The sequence below is a fragment of the Calonectris borealis genome, chromosome 4 (genome assembly GCF_964195595.1).
Source record: "Calonectris borealis chromosome 4, bCalBor7.hap1.2, whole genome shotgun sequence".
NCBI lineage: Eukaryota > Metazoa > Chordata > Aves > Procellariiformes > Procellariidae > Calonectris > Calonectris borealis.
In genome coordinates this window covers 84,093,979-84,112,927 of record NC_134315.1, presented here as the reverse complement: position 1 = coordinate 84,112,927, position 18,949 = coordinate 84,093,979, and the positions used below count along the sequence as shown (strand labels likewise).

General features: G+C 44.3%; 1 protein-coding gene across 1 annotated transcript in view; it reads left to right on the top strand.

Annotated features, from left to right (window-relative positions):
• ADAMTS3 (ADAM metallopeptidase with thrombospondin type 1 motif 3) overlaps window positions 1-18,949 on the top strand; it is a 128,123-nt gene that overhangs the window by 40,846 nt on the left and 68,328 nt on the right. The window contains exon 4 of the mRNA XM_075150490.1: window positions 1,372-1,528. Within this exon, the coding sequence (XP_075006591.1) occupies window positions 1,372-1,528 (157 nt within the window). The remainder of the gene's footprint in view (window positions 1-1,371; window positions 1,529-18,949) is intronic.

Genomic DNA, 18,949 nt, shown 5'->3' with positions numbered 1-18,949 from the left:
TGGAGCTGATGCAGGTGGGATGAGAGCAGGAGGTTTCGCACACCTTGGTTTTTAGCTGAGCAGAGCTCACGCCTCAAGTCTGGAGCAAAAAGTCTGCAGGAGTTTTTCTGTAGGCTGGCTGTGGGGTGTTTGCCCCGACACGTGGGACGCGCCGGCCCGGCCACCATCGTCGGTCCCAGCGCCGCCGCAGAGGCTGTGCAGGACGGGCCCCGGCACGCTGCGGTCCCCGGGCAGGCTCGCTCTGCCCGCAGCGAGACCGCCTCTGCTGCAGAACCCGCCTCGGTGGGGCTGGTGGGGTCAGGGGAAGCGCTCCGGGAGCCGGCCCCGTGCCGCTCGCTTGCAAAAATTGCGTAAAAGCAAGGTCTTAAGGATAATGCTTGTTAGCAGTTGCTCTGCTACGTTTTATACGAAGATTCGTGTTTTGTATGTTACTGTCTTTGATATTAATTCCTCAAAATACATATCCCATTGGTGTTTTCCAGTTTTTTCCAATACTGTGTATCCATTTTTCTCCTACATGATGTTCTTGCTTTCACTAGCTGTGCTGGAAGAAGTGTAGTCTTGCTCTCCTTAGGCATACGCAGGGGTTTTTAAGTGACTGTTTCCTTGAGTGTATTGCCAGATTTCCTTCACCATTATTTACTGTGATTTATATCCAAGTGCCAGCAAAGAAATTTTTCCTCCTCAGCATGAGTCTCTCTTCCCTTAAACTGGGCTTACGCAGGTGTGACTTACTCCAGCGAGTTTAATGGTGGTAATCACCAGGATAAATCTGCCTTGTCTGCAAATCTGTCCCGCAGCTTTTACAGGCGGAAGACATAAAAGGGAAAGGTTTTGAAGAACTGTCAATAGCTACGTAGTTACAGGATGGAACAGTATGTGTTCATTTAAGTAGGAAACCATATGGCTTCTGCTGATTTTAATGAAATAAAATGAAGGGCCTGAGCCTTAAGGGGTTCATTCAGAACATATATGGGTCAGGGATTAGCAGAACATTGCAGTACGCAGCGCTCAGCGTGCCATGCTTAGATTACAGAACAGCTGTGCATAACGTACAAATGGTGAGCTCCTACATGGCTTTGCTCTTAGTTGTGTTTTTGAAGGGGTAATGTATCTCATACACATACAAGATCTTCTCTTAATGCCTTTGAACAGTGGCCTCAGCCAGTCGAACATCGCCAGAGTGCAGAGGGATATCGCCTCTGGCAAGAAGTCCCTGCAAAGGAAACCCAGCGGTAATTCGAGTCTTACAGTACAGTAATTGCTGAGCGTTCTGTGCTTTGCCCCTCTTGATACTTGCTTTTAAAGCATCGGGCCTGGTCTTTAGGCACTGAAATGACATACTGGCGTGCTTTCTCTCTTCCTCATCAGGCTGGAATGATAAGAACTGATAAGGATGAATACTTCATTGAGCCTTTGGAAAGAGGAAAGCAAATGGAAGAGGAAAAGGGAAGAATCCACATGGTGTACAGGCGATCAGCTGTAGTGCAACATCCCACCGATATGCTTCCTGATGTCCATACAGAAGGTACAGTACCCCTGTGTTGATTGTTTACAAATCTTCTCCAGGTAACTCTAGCCTACGGTAGCTTTTGAAAGAGGCAGTTTTGACTGAGCTGTTTGAAAAGAAAGCATTTAAATGTTTTGCTGAAATACGCCACCAGAGTCATACACGCAGTTTCTCTGCCAAGAGCAGCACATGTGTGCTTTCATCTAGGAGAACAGAACTCGGCCACAAAGTGTTCTCGTCAAGAAATGTTGCAAAATGTTTTTTCCTTCCTTAAACCAAGGGCAAAGTTCATACTGATTTAAGTGGAAACGAGTCTGAGCTCTACATAATTTGGTAAGGTATTGTGGGACATGAGATGTTAATAGAAATACTCATATGACTTTAATGTTCTAAGCTGTAATTAAGGCTCGGCTGTCCATACAGCTTCTGTTTAAAGTTTGGGTCCTATTTCTTTCTGAGTAATAGCTAAATTCTGCCAATGACCGATACTGTTTTCTTCCTCCTACTGGTTGCAATTAATGCAGTTTGAAGGCAGTTCTCTTGGTCGGATGTGTTTTGACACATCCAAGGATTCCCCTCTGTCTTGAAGATAATGTGGTTGGTCCATCTGAGAATAATTGTTCTGTAGTTTAATCCATTTGCTTGTATGTTTTTCCCCGCTTTTAATATTATACAAATCCTTACAAGCCAATGCATTGCCTAGTGAACGTTGAGGTTTTCGACACTGTGGGCTGAGGATGAAAGAGCAGCTCCGTTCCCCTTCACTGTTCTGCCTTTTTTTCAACATCTCTCAGCTTCTCAAATTCCTGTTTGTGCTTTGTGTTCACATGTTCTTGGAACTTAAAAGGGTTGGAGAAGAACAAGAACAACTACATACAACACACAGAACTAGAATCAGATACAAATGTTAAACAGAGAAGAATCAAGCAGTCCCTCATTGCCAATCCTCACGGACTTAAATTATTTGGTGTAATTGTGAAATTGTGAAAAAGGAGGTAGGAATGGGCAGCCATTTCGAATAAAATCCTGCAGGCTTTTGTTACTCTTTCAGAAGGTAAGTCCACGCTGCCGACTGCAGTATGGCACAGCAGTACCACAGCAGGCTTGGGGGACCAGCCGCAGTCTGAACCGTGCAGGCTCATCGACCTGGCTTTTCTCCGAGACCTGTGCTGCCAAAGGTGCTTTGCTTTTGGTACCCCAACAGGATTCAGATCTAGCTCGTGCATCTCTCCTGTGTGATTGAGGGAACAGTGCTAAGTAAACCTTTGTGGTAGTGGCAGTGGGCTCGGCGCTACGTTTCTGCGTTGAAACCACTTTGTCAGCTAGGCTGGCAGACTCGGGCCGTGGTTAGACACGGTGCGTACTTGACGATGGACCTTCTGGGTCTGCTTCGGCAAAGCCTCTCTTTCCTCTCCAATCTTTCATGTGCTCACAGACTTTATTTGTACATGTTTTGAATCCATGGAAGCTTTTGCAAATTTCAGGTGGCTACGACACGGCAAAGATTAGCAGGAGCATGCAATAGCTGAGGCAAATAATTCAGGAATTTCTAAAGCGCAATTCGTAATATATGAAGATTAGCGAGACGATAAAGATCTAAATGGTGAGTCCTGCCTCAGAATCTTTGAATGTTGTTTGGGATTTGGTCAGTCCTTTGAGGGTCTTAATGTCTTCAGCGTCTTCCCATCTTCTTTCGTTTGGTCAGGGGGAGCACTTAAGAAGAGCAGCTACCTTTCTGTAACTTACAGCGATCTTTTTAGTTAGCGTCAAAGCCATGCGTCTGTAGCTGATTTCTTGTTTATTGAGACGTTCAGACCAAAAAGGCTTGTTTCTTGTAGATCGCTTTATTCCGTCCTTTGGCAGAAGGGATCTGTTTCTCTGATGCTGTGCATTGTTATTTTAGCATTTGTCTGGAGAAGATCTATGCAGTATGTAATACAGGTCATCTTGGCAAGCGGAACCTTGAGGGCATTCAGTGAGGAAGGAGCATCATGAAAGGAACTAGAACTTGATCAAACATAGGTAGACGAAGGGAACTTGCTGCATCCTATATAACTTTGAGAAATGTACAGGTTTTTATTTTAAATGGAAGTGGAAGGTATGAAAGAAGAGAGGTGGCTGTGTCTGCCACTTGATTGCAAGGCTTGCCGGTCCTGTCCTGAAACAGCTGGAAGTAATGTGCTGTTCCTGGGAGCGCTCTGAAGCCCCGCTGGTGCCCCTGGAGAGCCGGGCTGTGCACATCCTGCGTCACCAACCTGTTCTGCCCCTAGCGAAAAGGAACAGGCCTTTGGCTGTGATACAGTCCAGCAGTCTGTGTTCATGGTATGCTCTGGTAGGTGTTTTATTGATGTATCACACACATTTGTATGAAACATTTCTATATTTCAACTTGTGTGATGCAAAATCTACCAATTAGGGAGCTCAGCCCCGGCTCTGTCGCTTTATCGTACTTTCTGTGACTAGTATTTTAGCATTTCTTTTCTATCATCTGCAAGACAGTTCTCCACCCTCCCCGTTCTTATTTGAAAGGCACATTCAAGGAAAACTGTTCACCCACTTTCGTACCACTGTGCTTACAACTAACTAACAATTAACTAACTTTTAATTTAAAGTTCCTCGAGTAATAGCCACAGATTGGCGGATAACTCACGTGCATAGCCATACCTAGCTGAAGGTGCCTTCTTATACCAAGGTATGGTCCAGTCCTGTAGAACATGCATCTTATCATGGTAGGAAAAGGGGCATGTTTTAAACTTCCTAGATTGCTGCCATATTTTAACCGAGCTCTATTCTTGTAAGACACCCAGACCAAAGTTGATATTCTCGGGTAAAACCTTACCTAACATGAAACAGTTGCCACTACAAAACAGAAAATGTTGTATGGGTTTTTTGGCTTCCGTATTTATGTATTCTGGCACTACCTTGGTTTCGCTAATCAGTTAGGTCATTTGCTAATCTGTAAGGCCATTTACAACATCAGGCGAGCGGTGCTCGCGTGTCTGTATCTGTGCCTGTTGAGCTAAAACAAACGTGCGAGTTTTATTAAAGTTTGTCTTTACAGATTTTTAACCTCCTTTCTAACGGACATTATACACAGAAAAATTCCTCTTGATTATTGCCTTGCCAAACCGTCCAATGTACTCGACAAACTGCTTTTTTATACAGCTCATTTTCAGTTTAAAAGAGGCCAGAGAACTTCCCGACAGCCCATGTACAAGAGCGTCGGCTGATCCTGGCACAGGTAACAGTACGGCATGCTTGCGCTTTTGTGAGAATGCTGTAGATGCTGCAACTACTGCTGGTATCTTGAACTTTCTCCTAAGTGGCTTTCTTAAAATGTGCTAGATGAGTTTTCTTCTGGAGGTGAGCTTCCATTAGTCTTTAATTTTCAGATACGTCTAAAGGTCTCCACTTGCCAGTGCGTTGTGAAAATGGGAAGTCTTTCTGATCTATCCTGTTTTTCAAAAAAAAAAGTTAGATGGAGGCTGGCTAATTTTCCCTCCTGGCTACTTTTCAGCTGGAGCTGGATTTCTTTGCTTTTAGCAACCTTTCATTATCATTAGCTAAGCCCAGTTACTGACTACTCCCGATTGGGTAAAGCCTGATCTTTGTTGTACTGTTGTCCTTGTTACATAAAGTAGACTGTAGTCCTGGCTGCACTGTTGTTTGTTAGTTCCACCGTGGCTCAGATTAGGCACAACAAAGGAGTAAGTTGTATTGCCTTTATCTTTACATCTTCAAGATGCTTTTTAAGATCCAAGCATGATCAAGGTTAAAGCAAGCTGCCGAAGCCCGTGGAGCCTGAGGAAATGTTTGGCCCATGTGATGGGTTAACGTTGCGGCTCTTCTAACTAAATAAATGGTAAGCGTTACTCGTGTTCACAGGAAATCTCTCTTTCTTACTTCTGACAGGTTAAAGCTTTAACACACATTTGAGTTCAGGAAATAGATCTGGCTACTATGCCATTGCGGAACAGTTAGCAGTGGTTGAGTAGTCTGCTACACGTAGATGAACGAAAATCTTTCTTGATCTGCTCTGCCCCTGCTCCCCAGCCCACGTGCCCGGTGCCCGGGCCAGAGGCAGAAGTGCAGAGTACAGCCTGCTGGCGCTTTAGCAGTTCAGCCGCGTATTTAGCCGACGCAGCCAAGAATCCAAAGTTTCAGTAATAGATGACAGATGACTCAACGAACTAGATATTAAGAAAAAAAAAGTACTTAAAATTGTTGTTGTCAGTGAAGTTGTCATAAAAACTGGGAAACGTTGTGCAAAAGCCTTCCTCCACAATGAAATAGGACATACTGCGTTGTGTTCTCTCTACAAGAAGTCAGTTTTATAAGATAATATTGTCGTGAAAGCTTCCAACTCCAGCTATACGGAAGCAGCTTTCGGTCTGACAGGACATCTGGTATTCCTGCAGGATTTTATAACGTTTGGGAATTTGTCGGACATTTTTCAAACAATCAGACAGAATAAGCGTAGGAGTTCTAAGACAAAAAAACTACCGTCTTAAGATCAAGGTTTTAGCAACGATTGCGATGTAGTGGAGCGTTTATTTGTTCCTGTACTGCGTTCTCATAGAAATAAGCACACATATATGATCTATCTGCTTGTCTTTCCTGTTTTTCTTTACTGCAGTTATTTGTGATAAAGTTTCAGCGAGCTTTCTTAGAAAGGTGGGAACCAGAAATCTGGGTTTCTGGAGAAGACATTAGGATGCCTCAAGCTGCTGGATAGTGCGGGTTTAGCCTTTCCGCTTTTGCAGCAACACACCCCTGAAGCAGCACCCTGTGCTGATGCATATTTACGGTATCCATGGCTATCTATAGCCTCTTTAGGGAATGACGGCGTATGGCGTGCACTACCCTATTGTTTTCATCATTTGCTTTGTGTAGAGATTGGTTTCCTTAGAAGTGCATTGCATGAAACACTCAAGAAATCAGATGGGAGATCCTGCCTCATTCATCTGAGGAATGCTGTAGGATTACAAACCTGTTAGCAGTTACGGACAGGCCTTGGTTTTCCTTCCCTCTGCATGTCTGTGCTAGGAGGGGTGCTGGGGAGCTTCTGCATCGTCACGTACTGAAATGCCTACGTGGTCTTTTTTAAGGTTTTGGGGTTTTTTTACCTCTTTCATTAAGCATAGGGAAGAGCCCCTCAAAACACTTAGCAGAAGATGGGGAGAAATGTGAATATTTCATAAAGAAAAGTGAAGTGATAAGCTAGCACGTGCTTTTCTTTTATTCCCTTTCTTTTTTTTTTTCTTTTTTATTTTTTTTTTTTATTTCATCATCTCTCAAGTTAAGAAGCTAGGAAAATATACCAGAGGCTGAGCCTTTAAAGAGATGGTATAGATATCCTTTGAACTGGTGGGCATCTGTTGTTCTTGGTGTGTGCGCACACCCAATTTAGACTCCTTGAAGGAACCCTTCATTAATTATTGCCTTTTTATACCTCGCTCTTTTCAGTCATTGTGGTGTGAGTATGTTCTCATGCATATAAATGGCCCTGAATATTTGGTGGTTGTTTTATGCTTGTGTCTCTGCTCTCACTCTGTAATATCAGGGAAACGTGGATAATTTTCCGTATTTTGGCAGACTGCTGGCAGCAGTGGTTATTTGTATTTCATGGGTAAAATCCCTGCTAATTCAAAGGATTTTGTTTTACTGTGTTTCTTGGAACCTGATCTTCCTTCTGCTAATGTGAGGCAATACAGGGACCTGCAAGAAGTAGTAGGTCCTGATCAGTTAATGTTAAAATCATTTAAAAAACCAACCACCTGCGGTCTCGGTTGTGCAGGGTAAGCTGTTCGCTGGTTTGAAGTGCTGAGCCTGGGTTAGTTCTTCTGGACAGAGGAAGCTCTTCCTCTTCTGCAGGATGGTAGCCGAGGCCTCCCCCGGGAAGTCCCAGCTATTGAAAACCACTTAAACGTAGTAGGATGTGACACGGCATCCACAAACGTCAGGAGGATTTCTCCCCTGGGAACAGAAAAGACTCTTGATTATTCTTCCTTGTGAAGAACTGGGTCAGACAGGAGTCACACAGAAAACCGTGTGAAACTGGTCAGCTCATAATGTGTAATGTAATCATGACCTGGAACAAGAATACTCATACCACATTTCCAAAATACAAGTAGTGTCCTAATTTTGATCTGAATTTGAGAAAACAATTGAAAACTTACATCTGTGCTCAGAAGTGAGGTGGTAGGAGAATGTGAATGAACAGGTACATGCTTACAGCAAGTGACAGTGCGTTGAGGCAGGCTGCTCAGACTACAGAGGACCTTCTCACTAGGCTTGCTAGGAATGTAGAGAAAAGGTGGTGCTCAGAATTTCGTCGAAATTCCCAGCTAATGCAGCATGCTTTCCTTTGACTTGTGCTGGAGGAGAAACGCAACCCAGAAACGCATTTATTGACAGTGGGGACTTAGCAGCCCGGCAGTCCTAATGAATATTTTCAGCTTTAGAAAAGGTGATAGATGCACAGAGGGAGGAGGAGGTATTATTTCCGCAGCCAACAGCCTCTGACCATCCATTAATCTGGCAGTATGAACAGGGAGAACTCCTAGTTTGAGCTATGGTGGGTTGCCACCTTTCACCTACCAAATGGTTATTGTTAGACTGAAGTGAGTGAGCTGCTTAGAGAATAACCCTGTTCTGAAGTGTTACTACTTTAGCATCGTCCGTGTCCGGTACTGTATCATGAAGGCAATTTATGCAAGGCTCTACACTGTTTCTGAAAATATTTTAAGTAGTTGCTATGCCGTAGAAGCCATATGAAAAGCTCTGTGACTCGGCATCCCCTCCTAATGCGGACGTAGCTTGTGGGGCAGCAGGATGCCACCAAGCACGTGCTCTGCTGTAGCCTTTGGCTGCTCTGTAGGGTCACTCACCTGGGAGCGGAAAATGCTCTGCTTGCTGTCTGAGCGTCGGTGCTCAGTAAGAAGGCTGTGCCGCGCCGGGAGGAGGGAGTAGTACAGCCTCTGAGACGTTTTTTTAAAAGACATTGGACGTCTGTTTTTAAACCTCTGGGATGAGCATCTGGTTAGGTATAGTCTGGGAATCCTATCGTAGAGCAGGACGATCTTTAGAGTTCTTCATGGGTGTAAATATGCACGATTGTCTCCTAACGGCTTTGCCATATCAGATTGCCCTGGGATGACATTTTGTAAGCTAACTTCCCCAGTAATTTAAATCTTGATCCTAAAGACACTGAACATCTGTGCTTCTCATTTCAGTTGAGTACTACAGGTACTCGCCATCAGTGTTCACGTCATGAGTGTTATTCCCAAATAACGTCTGTTAAAGAAAAAATACTTATTCTTAAGGGCAAAAAGAAACAAAGATCAAAAGACTCCGTACTGGGGGCGAAGGGTCTGGGGACAGAGTTTGAATGAGCTATGCATACAAAGCTGAAAAAACTAGAAGAATGTATGAGGCTGTCATGTTAAAACATAATTTAAATAAATCTTTAAGATTTTATCACCAGAATAGCTTTTCACTTAGGAACGGAAAGAAATGCTCTCCGGACAAGCCTGAGTTGGAAGGTTTTGAAAGTATAATGATGATACCATTCTGTCTGGACAGGATGAAAAGAATCTGTTCTCCTTTGTTAATAAGCTGACAAACATCACCAAGATGTGTGATCATTAACCTTTTTCCTTGAAAGCATTCAAGAAACAATAGAAACAGGCAAAGAACTGTAGAGTTTAGACTCAAATTTGCACCCAGGAGGCCGCCTTTGCAAGTTCTACTGAATCAGGCTCAAGAGTATGGTAAAATAAAATCCAAATTGTATTTCTCAGAAACATAAAAGCCTGATCCAAGTCCACTGGAGTCGGTGAGAAGACTCAGATTTACATCAGTGGGCTGGTGAGGCAGGTTTTGGATCGTATTCTGCGTGAGCTGATCACAAAGAGTTCAATTTATCTTTGCTCCTGTTCATTCATTTATTTCTTTTTTCCATGCACTTTCTTTTCATATAGTATAATGATGACAACCAACCTTAATCTTGGAGGTTACACAGCACGTTAATGTACTCAGAGTTTTCCTATTTTATCTTCCTCTTCACATCATAGTATTTTTTTTAAATGACAACCTATTCACCCAGAAAGCACTTCAGATTAAAGTATTTTTGTAATTACTTCCTAACAGTGGGAAACAAGGAATAGGAGCCTTTATCTCGCAGCTTCCTTTCAGAACTTTCATTTTCCTTAAAGAACCAAAGTGCTTGTCTGGCTGATGGGGTTGCCATGGCACTGGGTTCGAGTGTCTTTGTCCCAGGTGGGAAACATGTAGGAGGAAGAAATGATTTGGGAATTGCTCCTGGTTGCCTGGGAATGAAACCCTGGAATAGAAGGTAGAAGAATGGGAAGACTATTGCCTGCTTCAGAGACCTCCCTCAGCACTTCCCCAGGCACATTAGTGTTTCTTAGAGACGTCGTCGTGCCAGAAGGTGTCTGAGCTCTTTCTCAGCAGAATTTCTCATGACCTGTGTTCTGATGGAGGATATTTTAGGTACTGCACGGCACACCACACAAGTTTGTGCATCAGTAATAACGGGAAAGATGGGACGGATTTCTGTGGAGACTTAGTACACCGCATTTTGTAACGTGCTCTGTTACAATATAGGCGTTTTGGAATAAGTTGTATTGGTGTCCATAACCTGTGTATGTACTCATCTAAAGACATCCTGCCTCTTTATCCAGAACTGCTAGATCTTTTGCTTTTAAATCAGCCACCTTCTATAAGATTGAAACTTGATAGGATTCATTGAAGTTCTCGATTGAATATTGGTTTGTGGGGTTAGGTTTTTTTCTTTTTTTTCAGCTAACAGTTGGCTTAATCAAAGGAAAGGCAGTTAACAAAGTACTTCTCAAACAGCAGCATCACGGCATGGTAGAAAGGAAAATAAGTATTGGCGATGGATGTATTTACAATACATGGGGGAAAAAGAGAAGGGATATAAGGAGGAGGAAAAGTGGGAGGAAAAATAATGAGAAAACCATCAAGCGCTTGTAGGAGTGGAAGTAGGTGAGTAATATCTTTGAGTGCAATGGAATTACGGCCCTCTCCAAGGGTTTGAGTGTGTGTTTGCACCGCAGACACAAGTGTGCTCTCAGCCTGGTTATGCATAACCTGAACTACGTTTAACCTCCCTTGCCTGGATATCAGTATCAGTCAGTACAACTGCGGAATCAGCCGATTACCGCAAAATATAACCAAGAAGCTACGTGTATTATTGGGTTCTACGGAGCCACTGTTGCTTTGGTCTCAACCCGGAATGCCCTGTGGTGAACACGGCCCGGGATGCGTGTCCCCCGTATGCTTTTGTACTGAGGGCTAGCCCATGATTAGCTTTCGGATCTGCTTTCTTTGCCCTCAGAGTTCACAGCTGGGCTTGGCCCACTTGTCTGCAGGTGGAGTTTGGGGTTCATCTTGTACTTGGAAAGTGTCTCTCAGTATTTCCTGTCTCCCCTGTCTTTTTCAATTATATCTGTCACCAGAGACATACCCGGAGACTGGACAGTTGGGTATGGAGTTGGCTTAGTGAGGTGTTTTTCCTCCCAGTTCAAGTCAACTCCATGTCATGTATTTCCACTAATGTGCTGGGTGGTGCAATTTAGCAATTAGTTGCCAGAGCTCAGTGATGGAAGCTAGTGTCGTCTTCTGTGCAGTTATTTACATCCAGCTTCAAAAAATAAAAACAATCCAATTCTTCCCTTAGATGAGCATCCAAAATTTGTGATGTGAATGGAGAAGAATTAAGGTGCTTGTCTGTAGAGGTGAATTAGATACTGTTTTCTGGGACACCTTTCAGTTCCCTTTGTGCACCCATCTGTTTGGCCTCTATGGCTCAATGTTTCATAGAATCAAAGAACGGTAACTCAGCAGTTGTGCTTTCAGTATTTCCAAGGATGGAGATCCCACAACCTTTCTGGGCCCCTGTTCCAGTGTTTGATTACTCTCTTTATGATATTTCCTCCCCCCCCATCTAATCGGAATTTCCCGTGTTCCAACTAATGTCCATTACCTCTCATCCAGTAAAAACTTTCTGAGCAGTAATGATCGCTGTCCAGAAATTCAGTAGGCAGAAGTAGCTGGGTGTTTCCTGGCAGATTCACTATGCAGCCTTGACTTTTCACAATTGATTTAATAATTTCTCTACATTAGAGGTTGAGTTAATATACGAAAAGCATTTGCATCAATCGTAACTGGACATGTTAGACAACAGGGCTGAAAAGCGTAGCTAGTCAGCAACGTAATCTGCTGTAATCAAACAGGAGGTCTGTGGCAAAGCCAGGAATAGAAACACGCTTGCTACAAATCCTCATCCCTCATTTTAAAAAGAGTTGGTAAGATGTATTGAAATTATATTCAAGGTACATCCAAGAAATTATATTCATGAAGTGCACCGCTTTAGACCTGCTGCACTGCTTGTCAGTGAGGCCGTGATAACGAAGCTAAGGTTCAGAGCAGCGCAGCGCTGGGCAAAAGAGTCCCTTTGTGGTAGCCAGATAATTATAAAATTAAATGTAAATATAAGATCTATAATCTCTACTGTACAGGCTTTATCCTGTTTGCTCTGAAATGTGTATGAGTAAAAGAAAACCAAAAAGACTTCAGAGCTGAGAAAAAGCTTGTAAAATTTTTTTAAGAAAGAAAGAAACTTGGGCAGGAATGGATCAAAAAGTGCTAGAAAGTGACTTAGGCACTCTGTCTCTGTCAGGAGGTTGTGCTTACCTCCCGATGATGGGGGTAGGGACATCCATCTGTTTAAGTCGTCTTCAATTCTTGGCAATAACAAAGGAAAACTATTCTTAAATAAAACCAAGGACGAAGGCTTGATTCCAACCGCAGGCACCCAAAGCCAGAGTAGTAAAACACAAAGAAATCTGTATGAAGGGAAAATTGAAAAAATGGAGAAAGATCAGTACATGCAACTTGCAGCCATTCCAAGGCTTATACAGTTTCCCAGTAAAAACTCCTTATGCCCCCAAATTACATAGGAAGAAGAAAACTTTCAACGAACAGTGGTAATAATGGACAGCAGAGATTATTAAATATTCCATAAGCAGCTGTCCCCATGTGAAGGGAGCCTGTTTCGTGTGCAGATGATATTCTTAATCTCCTAAGAGGTGGAGACATGCCAAGGTAAGGACCGCCCTTTGGGCACGTGTCCAGCATAATGGACAATTCTGGTCTCGTGTCAGAGAGCAGCATCACGCGGGACTCACCGTTGCCTCCGATAGATAAGGAGATGTTAAACCCTGCACACGGTACTTTGTAATGGTAAACGCTAGCCAGCATTCTGCGTCTTCTCCCTAGCACAACGGTCAGCAGGGCTGGTTCTGTGATGTGTGTCAGCTCTGAGTAGCTGACTAACGGGAGATGGTGCTTTTCAGAGCAGCCTGGTTCCCAAAATGAGGTTCATAGTGTCAGCTATACATCTAGCGAAAGAATAAGCAGCTCTTGCCAAGGTGTCCTCTCTGCTGCCAGTGTCATTCCCATTGTTTGCGGTGGGAGGGGAGGAGAAGCTTTGAAGGGAAGGATAATGTTAATATGCGTAAACAATTGCTGTCAAAAGAGCTGTGACAGTATGGCAGAAGTTAGCTCCCGAGCTCAGATGAGAAGTAGCTCATTTCTACTACTGAGCTCGTTAAGCAAGATGCCTGTGAGATGGTTAAAAACGCTTTGAAGTTGGCTGGGTGAGGTAGCGGTGAGAACAGAGGGACCAGGGTGGTGTCACCCGGCGGTGCGTGCGGGGGTAATGCCCTTCCCCTCGCCTCCGCGGCAAAACAGGGTATGTACCCGGGCAGTCCCTGTCTGAGAGACCACGCTAATGGGAAGCAGAAGAGCTGCCTTATCAAGATGAATTTATGCGAATTAGAGGTCAGGAACATGAGGAAATGAGTCCTCCCACAGCTTGCGGGGGCCGATACTTGTTTATGTATTTTACATGCGCATCATACAGTTTTAGTACTGAAATGTGATACTGTGAAAGCACCAAGAGACTCTCTTTCACCCAAAGAAAAGATCCTTTTCTTAATCAGTCTATGTTCTACAGCTGAGTTTTTTAACCTATGTCTTTGATGGGAAAATGGATTAAAATGTAGCAGTTTGTATCATAATACAAAATGGTAATTTTCATACCATATGACTGTGGCTGGATTTTCTTCCCCTGGATTTTATGCAGTTTTGGCATTTTTCCCCATGGTGAGACACCTGGTTTTAAAGGGTTTATTGCTCGCTATATTTTTAGAAAGATCTTAGAAATGCAGAAATAGGTAAGAATCCAAACCGAGGGGGGAACTAGGCCACTTACTTCAGTTTCTGTCTTTGACAATTTCCGATACGATATCCCTGGTTCATGACAGAGAAGAAGGAAAATTGTTCCCGTGTACTTTGAAGGAGCAATTTGGATGCTCAAGGGGACTGGCTGGCAGGCTGTGCTTCTCCTTTTGGGGGTACCTCTTGCCCAGGCCCCATGGGGGTCCTGCGCAGCAGCTCTTGCCGGACTGCGTGCATTACACCGAGATGTCCCCTGGAGTTCTCTAAAGCGCTGCGTCGGTGATAAGTAAGAGCAAACTTATCTTGTTTATCTTATGTGGGATGACACCGTGTTGGGCAACTGCAGCTGATAGGAGCGCATGTGGAAATGACTAACGTGAGAACCTCATCCTTGCAGTTAATTTTGCTCCCAGCGGACCGAGTTTCTTCAGATCCATTTCTGGGTTACAGAAGTGCGTAAATCTTTCCAAAACGCAATAGTAAAACGCCGCAGAGTAACAGCATGACCCAGCTGTTGTTTGCTATGAAAACAGGTTTTTTTTTGCCAGAATGCTTTGCCTAATAATTCTTTCGAGTATTCTAATAACAGGGGATAAGATTGTCAAGATAGTTAGGATTTTGGAGGTTATTAAAAGACAGACAAGTCTGAGTCTGCAATTTGGGTTGGAAAAGAGCAAGTTGCAATGTAGGGGAAGCTGGCTTCTCCTGCCCGTGGTGACGGGGAGAGGCTGACCTGTGGGAAATCTGGGTTAGGCTCTCTCAAATACCGTGTGGTTTGGGAAGAAAACCCAGTGAGAGATGAAGAGCTTTGCTGGCTTTACCTTTAGGAGTAGCCAAGAAAAGCGTTTTGTTTGTGTGTCTTCCTTTGCAGCATGACTGGCAGTGCCTTTTTTTAAACATTCCCTGGAAAAGTCTGAGGACATGTCTGGAGGAGAGGTACAAGGCTCGGGTGCCTCTCTGGTGTATCCTTTGGAGTCTTAACACTCCACCCAGGTAACAAGCAGGCTGCTTCGTCTGAAAAGTTAGTGTGGCATGCGTGCCAGAGAGCAGGTTTATCCCAGACCAGGACGGAGTAGCTAAATGACTGGTAAGACTAATGAAGGTAGAGTTGACACGCAGTTTTCTGTCCTTGCCTTTCTTCTCTGCCTGTCTCCAAGTCAGGGAAAAATGACTGCGTGGGGCTCAGCAGGCGTTGCAGTTCAGAGACCTTTCTCATGCTCACATATTTGCTTATGCTGGGCTCACGACTTATATCTGTAGGTAAAAGGTCTCCTTTCTTTTGTTAATGGCAAGGGACTCTGTCCATCAGGTGGCAAGAAACAGTAAGATGTTCCTCCTTCTCCCGTATTTCTGCATGGGCTACCTAACCGTGGACCTAGGCGCCTGGAGAAAGTTGGGTTCATGGGCTCACATCCTCCATGGAGGGCAGGGAGCGATGGGGTGTGAGTACGGAATGGACTCGGGCTCAGACAGCTGGGCCAGAACGAGGGACGGATAACGTGCTGCTGGTCCAGCTTAATATCAGCCCTGATCTGAGAGCAGGGGGAGGTGTCAGGACTTGGATGTTCTTCTGATGCATCGTTGTCTCGCGTCTGTGCTGGGATAGGCACATTGCCAAAAAGATCTTGGTCAGATCTTAAAAAGGTCTTAATCTAAACCAGTCCTTTTGTATACCTTCGCATGCTCTTCCCGCCCCCCCACCTTCTTTTACAAGAAACTTTACAGAAAACGTGCTGCATGTTGAAGCCTGGTTATCTGAGGAGGAGGTCACACCCTTAAAACAGCTCTGTAGACCCACTGGTGAATTCAGGAGCCTGCGTCCGCTGGGTTTCTTCACTGTAATGTGCAGGCAGCTGCTCTGGTGTCCTTGTTTCTGCTTGGGAACCGGTCTGCTATTGCTAAACGTGGATGGGTTCTGGCCCTTTAAGTAACTTTTTATTTGCTGCAGGAACAGAACAGAATCGGAGATTTTTCCTGAATAAAGCTTTGGGGTTGTTTGCCGCTTTTGTCCCAGCAGACAATAGAAGATATTCTGCTCGTCTTTGCAAAGACTGCTGGAGGACTGTGAATCGTGGAGCAGCTAAGCTAAAAAGGGTTACAAGTTGCCGCAGCCCTGCATTGATGAAATTGTCTAACAGAATTAAATGCAGTGGTCCGAATTAGCGTCACCTGTGTATTAAAAAGCGTGTTGGAGACATCGGTACGATCTGACTGCTTGCGGCCTTGATGGTAGGAGAAAACATTAGAAAGTGTCCTCGTTCCGGGAGAAATTGTAGTTGTGCTTTTCCCTCCTCCGCAGTAAGTCTGTTAGCGATATTAAGGTCACAGGCAGTAGTAACTCTGTTAATTATTTACAAAAGTCGAAGAGTGGTGTGACACTCGGTGACAGGTTTGCGGCTGTTCCCTGCCCCGGAGCATCTCATTAATCCTCCGGGCCTGAAGTTTTTGGGCTTGTTTCCTCCCTTTCATGTGAAGGTTAATGTTGCAATAGTTTACCAATTTAGTATGTACTCTGTTCCCTTGAATCTCTTCTCGGAGGTATTTCACATGTGCTGTGAAGTGGTGTGCTTACGTTTGAGAAGGTCCACGCAAGGACCCAGCGAAGGACCTGGTTAGAGGGGGCTCTGGGGAAGAGACGCAGCCGCCGAGGGTGCTCCTTGGGCGCTCTGAAGGCAGCCTCCCAACCGCTGGGCACGACTGCAGACTTCTCTGCCAAATATCACTCTGAGAGAGTTTTAGTTAAAAAAAAAAGGCCAAGAATGGCCAGCCCTGAGGCGACCGCGGTTTTGAGGTGGTGTGCCCCTTAAAAGGGGAAAAAAAAACCCAACGAAGAAACCTTTCTGGCAGGAGGAAGGCCTGCCTTGCTTCTCTCTAGTACCCCGTTAGGCGGCTGAAGAGTCTGGTTCTTCACTCTTTTTTCCTAGCACCAACAGGCGTTTGGATTCCTGGGCTCGCTCGCTTCAGGGACGGGTGGACGCGTTGTTTGCCCTCTGCCTGGAGCTGTTCGCTTCGGGCGAGGGAACCTGGCTGAGGGCCAGGCTGCCCGGGGCGCCCGCGCGCTGGCCTGGCACCGGGGGAGCTGCCCGGGAAGGCGGCTCCGGGAGAAGGCGAGAAGCAGGCCCGGAGAAGCCGGTTTACAGAAGCAGCTTGAATAAATGACATAGTCGCAACGTTATTAAAATGTTTTTGAAAGCTCAGTTGTTAAGAAATGATTTTGTCCAATAGGGAAAGATTTTTGGAGTGTTAAAAAAAATTGTGAAGGTGACAATTTCATTTTATTGAGAACTTGAGAACCTATGATTTTCACAACTGAAAGCAGTTGAAAACACAACATAAATACCTCTTTCAAATCACGTCTGCGTTACCTTTTTTATAATACAAAATGCGTTTGATGCTTGATGCTTTTTGTCTTTTTTGATTTATTTTTCTCTTAGGTCTTGGACTTCCTAACTGAGTCCAGCTAGAAGTGAGTGTCTCTTGCTTCTTCCATTTTTGGATGCAGATTTTCATTTGGCTTTTTTTCAGTATCTGTGGTTTGATAAAGATTCTTCGTGGGTTTTTTCACTTCCTTAGGGCAGAAAGGAAGGCCTTGAGCATTTTCCTTCTGCAAGATCAGTTCTTCGGGAAGCAATCCTGCAGTAAAACTGGAGCTTTTTGTTTCCTAAACTACACGTACCCCCTGGGGTACGCCTACGGCAACCTACTTGCAAAGGGCGCGCGCCGGCTGGCCGAGCCGCGGTGCACGTGGTCTGCCCTTCGCCGGCGCCGGCCGGCGCGGAGCTGGGTGCTGCCGCCTCCGACAGCAATCCCTCAGCAAACAGAGCTGGCAACGCCTGCCGAGGGGGACCGGGCAGCTGGGAAGAAATCCCCTGTGCCTTACGCGGAACAGTTTTCAGGTGAAGTTGAGCTGCGTTCTGATCTTCCGGGTTTTCTCACAACACAGAGTGCATATCTCAAGCTTAACTTAAAAGTCACGTCGTTGAACATTTCCGGGTGCGTGACGTCCAAGATACTTGGTCCTTTGCACCCGTGTACTTTCGGGGGTCAAATGTCATTCACTTGATTTTCTCCAGATTGTAGAGAAGTCTCTGTTGCTCAGCTTACATGCACGACGCCTTTCATGTGGAAGCAGTGTTGTTACCCAGCTGCTCCAAATTCCAAGTGTCAGATAGAGTACGCTTGTTAATTTTTCTAGTGCTGTTTCATTCTCACGTGTTGTTTTTTCTTGGTAGGTTAGCTGCTTTAGGCTTCCTTTATTACCCACTAAAGCTCGGTTTGCCGTATCTCTGGAAAATTCAGCTGGTACTTCTAGACTGAGAGTAATTCAAAGTATATCGGTTGCTTTAATTTGATCTGTGGCAAAAGCTGTTTTGAAAAACCCTGAAAAATATCTTAGAATGAAGGGATAATTCATTATGCTCTGTGGCTTATGAATAAAATATAATTAATATCATCACAGATTATATAACTACCATAGAATTTGTTGATTTTCAGCAAAAGCCCTGGATTTCTTGTTTAGATCTGTGATAGCAACAGAAATCCAGTTCACAAAATAATTTATTACCTAACTTTTTTTTTAAATGCTCAGTTTTAACCAACACTCAGTGAGCATCCAGGAACCATGTAATTCATTTTGATAACTATTGTAAATAGTTTGTCCTTAACGGTCCTTGAAACTGCACTACCATATAACTGGGTTCTGCTCAGGTTCTTCCACAGCCAACTAAATGGTTTTTTTATCACTAATCGCAAGTGAATTTGCAAACAGATGCATTTGAGTCTGTGCTTTGGTATTTTAATGGAGTTTCTCAATTTGCTTTCACAGGATTGATTCTTGATTTATTTCAAGTCCCTTTTCTTAATCAGTTTGCAGAGTTTTCCCTGCCAAGAATAAGTAACAAGATATTTTCATGACTTCCAGCACTTCAAAGGTTCCAAGTTTCTGATGCCCAGAACATTTACTACTAGAAGAAAAAAGCCATCTTCCTTTAGTTAACGGTTGCTCTTTAATAGGGGACACAAGGTGAGATAAAGCAATTAAAAGAATCTGGTATTTGAGTGACCAGCAGTTCAGTTCACCTAATGCCATGCAATGTTTTGGTGGCTGATTATACACTGAGTTAATTGGACAAAGGCCGACGAAGTTCTGAC